At 34.5% G+C, this 7,678-nt stretch overlaps 1 protein-coding gene across 1 annotated transcript; it reads right to left on the reverse strand.

Moving 5' to 3' along the window:
- On the reverse strand, nt 1-1,917 carry LOC131597605 (uncharacterized). The gene is made up of 2 exons (XM_058870293.1): nt 888-1,917; nt 1-59 (listed from the first exon to the last, which is right to left on the reverse strand). The coding sequence occupies exons 1-2, from the start codon at nt 1,915-1,917 to the stop codon at nt 1-3; spliced, it is 1,089 nt and encodes a 362-aa protein (XP_058726276.1).
- Nucleotides 1,918-7,678: the final 5,761 nt, after the last annotated feature.

Here is a 7,678-nt window from a genome sequence, read left to right on the forward strand (position 1 = left end):
CTAAGAAGATGGAGCCTCCCCTAATCTGCAAAGTACAAAATGAAGTGAGATAAATAAACCTGTTAACCACATGATCATATTTAACTTGAGAAGTCATATGAAACAAAATGCAAGTCTGCAACAGTATGCAATTTCAACTATTATGTTATTGTATATTTTCCAAATTCCATCTTTAAGTTATGATTTAGGTATCAGTTGATAAAGTTGCATGCCATTTGCTTTGTTTGCTCCTATTAAAATAGTATCATTAAATTCTCAACTAAAAATATATATAATGTTGTATGATATGAATGATGATTACTTTCTTTCATGCATTTGTAAAACAGAATTATGGCAATTAGATATTAGAGGAGTATGGCGATTCAGAACGGTGTTGAAGGCGGAAAATCTGTTGCATAGGAAAAGGATAATGGAATTTTGGAACAAGATTTTGGGAGTTGGCGAGGCCTTAAAATTTGGCTCACATGGAGATGAATAAAGGAGACGCTAACGATTTAGATGCTAATGACGTAGGTGCTAATGCCATTTCTGGTATCAATTAACAAAGTGCCATATTTGTAATTTGCACAAGTCAAAGTTCATTGTGGTCATGAACTTATGATCGTGTATTTTGTACAAGAGCAAAGGAGGACATAAGAGTAATATTTTTACTCAAGAGAAATTGCCATAGTTAATTGGATGATGACATGTGCCCTTTCATTTTTTTTTAATAAGCAATTATATTAATCCGGAGTATAAGGGATACCCCAACCGTTTACAAGGCGGAAGAAACTACAACTCAAAACAAGTGAGCGGTAGTATGTTCCACACGTGAAAATTACAAAAAGAAGCTATCTTAAAACTAGAATAAAGCCATTTCCAAGAAATAAAAACAACCTCCGACATACATTCGGTAAAGCTAAATGAATCATTCTTGAAGATGAATTCATTACGCCTATTCCAAATACTCCACACCGATGCTAACCAAATCACCGTAACTAAGGATCTCTTGGCTAAATTCTTCACCTTCTCAAACTCAAAGAGAAACCCTTTGAACTCATCCAAAGTTAAATCATCCACGGGACCTATCCACTCGTATACTTTTCTCCATATAGCTTCCACCACTAAACATCCCCCAAGCAAATGAGAAAGACTTTCCGACTCCGTAGAACAAAAAACACAATCCGAATCAACACCATCCATCAAAATTCCCCGCTTTATCAATTGATCCTTGGTAGCTAATCTATTATGAATAATCCTCCATCCAAAAAACATCACTTTAGGAGGCGCTTTTACCTTCCAAAGATGCTTCACAGATTTGACTATAAGAGGGCTAATAGGGGGGCCGGATAATCTTGCTTTGAATAAGTTATAACAAGATTTGACGGAGAAGACGCCTTCCAACGTAGCGTTCCACGAAAAAATATCTTTTGCATTCTCTCTAGGACTTGTATGCCTTATGCTATCCACAAGATCACCCCATAAAAAATCAATCGTATCGCTACTGTGCAACTGCGTTGCTGCTGTCCCGGTGCTGCTGCCTCGAAGAATAGCGGCTGCACTCCACTGCCAGCCTTCCGCATCATAAAAACCAGCCTCCGCTACCGATAACTTGTCGTCCTTGGACAAAACAAGTAGTTCCGGGAAGGCCTGAGATAACTGCTGCCCACCGGCCCAATTACTGTACCAAAACGGGATGTCGAAACCATTCCCGAGATCACAAGAAACAACCCCTGAAAAATTATCATTAAGCAAAAGGACATAATTATAAAAGGATGTCTCTCCACCAAATTGAATTGTTTTTCTCCACCACCGAAGAATCACCAATAAGGATCTTTTTTTGACATTCCCGTACCGAGATCTAAGAAGGCCACTCCAAACCGCATCGTCCTCCACGAGAATTATCCACTTCCACTTACTTAACAAAGCGACATTCATAACTTCCGCACTCTTAACCCCTAGACCTCCTTCATCTTGTGTTTTTCACACGGTATCCCAACTAACCCAATGAATAGGCCTTTTAAATTCATTCCCATTCCACATGAATTTACTTTGAATGGCTTGTATTTCTTTAAGGATCTTTGAAGGTGCTTTGTAAAAAGAGAGGGAATAGATAGGAATCGCGTCGAGCACGGAATTAATCAAACACACACAGCCCGCTATGTTAAGATGAATTCCTTTCCAAACGGCTAATCTCCTCTTCAAATACACAAGCAAATCCTTCCACATAGATAACCTCCTCGGACTTTCGCCCACTCTAACACTGAGGAACTTTAACGGGAGCGTTCCAACTTTGCAAGAAAGGAAAGAAGATGCCGCTTCAAGATACCAATCGGCAACATTGATACCGAAAATGTTGGATTTGTTGAAATTCCCCCTCAAATCCGACATCAACTCAAAGCCCCTAAGAATTGTTTTCATACTCCACAAATTAGCGGTGTCTCCCTCCGCCAATAATAAGGTATCATCCGCGAATTGAAGCATACTCACTTCTTCAACTTCGTTTATCTTGAAACCACGGAAATCCCCGACTTCAATAGCCTTTCTCATTAAGGCCGTTAAAACTTCCGTTGCCAACACAAAAAGAAACGGGGACAAAGGATCTCCTAACCGGAGACCTTTCTCCACAACAAAGTCCTTAGTCGCACTACCATTAATAAGAACGGACATGGAACTAGTGAAAATACTAGCCTCCATCCATCTTATCCAACAAGTGCCGAAACCCATTTTCGTTAAGACATACCTCAAAAAATTCCAACTAACACGATCGTATGCCTTTTCGAAATCCACCTTTAAGACCACACAACTCCTCTTTTCTCTTTTAGCTAAATCCAAAACCTCATTTACAACTAAAACTCCATCCGCTATAAATCTTCCCGGGACAAAAGTCGTTTGGTTGTCCGAAACCAACTTCCCTATCACACAACGCAATCTTCCCGCTAAAAGTTTGGCCAAAATCTTATACAAACACCCCACAAGACAAATCGGTCTAAATTCGGTTAAGCGAGAGGGATTATTGACTTTAGGAATGAGAGCAATAAAAGACGAAGTGCACCCTTTCGTAAGCTTAGCCTTACTACGGAAATCCTTCACAAAGTTTAAAACATCTTCCTTCACCAACTCCCGAAATTGTTGAAAGAATTGAAGAGAATAGCCATCCGGTCCGGGGCCTTTGTTACCATCACAATCCCACACCGCTAGATTTACCTCCTCCTCCGTGAAATTTCTTTCCAACCACAAACTATCTTCGACACTTAACACTTAAACACTTTAAACCAATCCCTTCCGGAATGGCTCTATTGAAATCTTCTTCTTTGAAAAAACTTTCGAAGTGATCTTTAACTTCCACTTTCACCTCTTGAACTCCTTCCACCCTCCCATTCTTTCCTTCCAACACCGAAATGGCGTTTCTTCTTTGTCTCTTCTTAAGGGAATTATGAAAGTAACACGTGTTCTTGTCTCCATCCTTCAACCATAATTGTCTATACTTAGTTCTAAGCATACTTTCCTTCACATTAAGGCACTTCCAAAGATCATAAATAGCCTCCCTCCTAGACTCAACCACGGAATCAATGTTGCCTCCGAAATTATCCACCAACAACTTGTCCAAAGCATTGATACTCTCCACATCCTTGCTAACTTTTAAATCGATCCAACCAAAAACCTCTCTATTCCACACTCTAATTTTTTCTTTTAAACGTTTAAGTTTTTCGAACAAAACGAAGTCACCTCTTCCCACTACCTCCATCTTCGACCATTTCTCACTAATGAAGACCTTAAAATCTTCGTGTTGAAACCACGCGTTATTGAATCTAACAGGTTTTGGCCCCCATTCGATAACTCCACAATTAAGGCGGATAGGAGCATGATCCGAGATATCTCTACAACCGATTCTTTGATCCACCACTCCCCACTCTTCAATCAAATTGTTTGTAACCAAAAGCCTATCGATTCTACTCATTGCTTTACCGTTATCTTTGAACCAAGTGTACTTGCCTCCGACGCACGGTACATCAACCAAACCCATGCGCGCCATAAACACGGTACATGTGCCCTTTCATGTTACTGAAGTTTATAGTCTCACATTTACTTAATATATAAATTAATTGTTTTGTATATATCGGAGGTGATTCTTATTTGTAATGTTTTTTTAATTTGACTGAGATTGAAATGCGATTAAAATGCAGGGTTTTCGTTATGTAAATTTTGCATTAAGTTTGGTCATTTTTATTATGTTTAAAGTAATTTTTGAACGTTATTAAGATGATAACAACTATACAAGAGAAGGTCTAGCCAATAATGTTTTTAATTATAAAATTATGTACTCATGTAGTTTAACCATATTAATACAGTTTTCTTATTATTTTCTCATCAAATATTGATTCACATTTTTATAAACGGAAAAAGAGTATCATACAAATAATTTTATAAACGAGAAAAAGTTTAGTATTGATAAAAATATTATGATTAGCTTTTAAGTGTTTAATATATATATAGATAATAACGACTTATTAGAATATTCAATCAATGTAATTTTTTATTTTCAATAATATATTTCTCATATATTGTTGAACAAGTTTAGAACCAATGTTCTCGCTAGATTAGAATAAATGTATAATTGTATATCAATTACATTTGTTAGGTATGTTTGTAACTATATTTTGGGTGCTACTTTGTGACAAATTGTTGAGATAACTAGATTTGGTGTACTAAGAAAATATGATCATACAATTTCTTTTATAAATTTTCGTTTACACTAATTTATGATGGGATGGGATCAAATGACATCAATGTGTCAAAGTTAAATTTGACACTACATCTCAACCGTTAAAATAATTGATCTAACGGTGATATTAAATAACCTATTTTTTAAGAGAAAAATATGTTATGTATTTTTTATTATTATTTTATTTTATTTAGTATTACGATTTAATTCTTTTAATGGTTGAGATTTTGGTGTCAAATTAAACTTTGATATCTTGGTGTCATTTGATCCTATCCCATTTATGATTATACAATTTTTTTTACAAAAAATTTCGGTCATTTTATTTATTAATTAATTAACAAGTAAATTGAAGTAATAAATAAAATATATATTTAGTTAATTAATTAATTTATAAGTAAATTGAAATCATTTTTAAAACATATATTTAATTAATTTAAAAAATATATATAACTAATTAATTATATTTATAAACAGGATTAAGTTATAAATATTATGAGCAGTGATTTTTTTATATTCGGGAATAAGTTATCAAAAAATTATAAAAAAAAAAACTCTATTGTTGATGCTATTATATTTATAAACGGGAATAAGTTAAAAACTTAATACTCTCACGAACAAATATATTGATATAAAAGTTCTTTTTATTTCTCAATTTAATAGATGTAGATTGTTCATTGTAATGAAGGTCCTTGCAAACATATAGATCCACGCGTATATGTGTATGTATCTATGAAATATCAATTGTAGACAGTCCATTTTAATGTCCATCTCTTTAAATCTTTCTTTTGCTGATGTTATAAATTAATTCACTACACACTTCATTTTTAACTAAATTGTAGAATCTTTCTAACAAAATCCGATCAACATTAAAGACTTAATACTCTTTTGGTCAAGTATATTAATCTAAGAGTTTTTATATGAATGTTAACTAATATGTATATTTGTAATTATTAATCTATATTTGTAATTATATGAATGTTAACTAATTGAATAATGAATTCATACTTAACAAATGATGATTTGGTAGACGTGTAACGTGAATTCAGACAGGACCCGTGTGATAGCACGGGTTTCTTATTAGTTAGTAAATAATAGAAAAAATTAGTCTTAAGATTTATACTAGTTGACTCGGTCAACTAGAAGGATTGAAATGAAATACCAATAAAATGAGGAATTGGGCCAGCAAGAAAGATATATTTGGATCAACTTTAGCCCAATTATTTGATGTACCCCCTTAACAAGACTTTTTTTGATGGGTTCTTAAATTGAATATGGTAGTAAGCCTAAGGCAATGGTGCATAGATACTTCATCAATGCATGAGTGAAATAATTGTAAGTTTCATGTTCTTACCGCAACCTAGAGGATAGTCATACTAGTTTTTAAAAGGGTGATCTGCTAAATCCTTTGAGGTCAACATAGCAGATTGTATCGTAGATTGTGTGTATTCGTCACACCCTAGAGGACGAATAAGACAATTTTGGATAGTTCATTGTCGTTTCTAGACTGATACAACGAACTATATTGTAGTTACAACATACCTATCGCAACCTAGAGGGATAAGTAACACAGATCAAATAACTCATTGTTGCTCGGCGAACTATCGTGGATTCTTTTATATCTTATCACAACCTATAGGATAAGAGATAATGGGCTCAAACTCTATTTTAGGTTTAATCCAAGTAGAGTTGGGGAAAGATGGAGAACTGACTTGCCACATCCTAGAGAGCAAGTAGTCACCAATCTCTTCTTTATCTATCACGACCTAGAGGATAGACAAAATTTGTGTTTAACCAAGATTAGATAGTATAATTACTGCAGATAATTATGCCTATGCCAACTGGTAAACGTTCTCACCCAATTTTTGCACCAAAAGTTTGCCCCGAATTGTTCACACCAATTGTTTGCACCAAACACCAAATGTTTGCACCAGGTAAGTTTACCAAATTGATCATTTCCAGGGGACTAACGTGGTAAGAAGGAAAAACATAAATCTTGTGTATCTATCGTAACATAGAGGATAAATAATGAAAGTTAAATAGTTCATTGCTGCCCAATGAATTATATCGTAGATTTCTTTATATCTATCACTACCAAGAGGATATATAACAAAGGAAAGAGCTTACTATTGCTTGGAGACTAACATAGTGAGTTATCATAGGTTATGCCTATCTATCATGACCTAGAGGATAGATAAAGCAAACTTGATTTTGAATATATAACCACAGGGACCTAGAGATTACTCGCAGGACTCTATGACTTCCCTAGCTTTGATACCCAATGTAATTTTGACATGTTTATGCATGATCCCTAATGATAATTGTCGTTGATATGTATATGCACCAAATGTTTTATGTGTTTTTGTTTAAGACAACTTCTCCTTTTAGACCATTAGATTTTTTTTCAGAGTTACTGACTTCCCCATATTTATCTACGGCTTCACTATGGTTTTCTCCAAGATGATTTAAATTTGATTTGTGCAGGTAACTTAGTTGGTAAATAGGTCTTGATATTTTTCGAAGTATTTCCAGGCCTATGCACCATGCTTAATGCAAATATGTAGATGCACCAAATGTTATGAATGTGTATTTCTTTGGCAAGAAAGAAATTTTTCTGCACGTGCAAAGTTTCCTCATTGGATCATTGGATTTTTGATTGATTTTGACATTAGTTGTCTTGAAATTAACCGTTTAATTTTTTATTTTTTGAAATTGACTTAAAGGAAAACTTCCAAGAAGAACTATTTTTTTGTTGAATTAATTTATGTAAACAAACAACACTAGGGTTACTAGTGTTGGTAAGGTTACCCTATGAAAAATATAGTAAAGCCTATAAGTGTCGGTAAGGTTACCGGAAAAAGATCAAGATAGTAAGGTTACTAACAATCGGTAAGGTTTATTGGAATATGTCAATAAGGTGGTTGGAAAATGAACAAATAGCAAGGTTACTGTCATCGGTAAGGTTACCGGAAAACA

Source organism: Vicia villosa, linkage group LG4, assembly GCF_029867415.1.
Source record: "Vicia villosa cultivar HV-30 ecotype Madison, WI linkage group LG4, Vvil1.0, whole genome shotgun sequence".
In the NCBI taxonomy this organism is placed as follows: domain Eukaryota; kingdom Viridiplantae; phylum Streptophyta; class Magnoliopsida; order Fabales; family Fabaceae; genus Vicia; species Vicia villosa.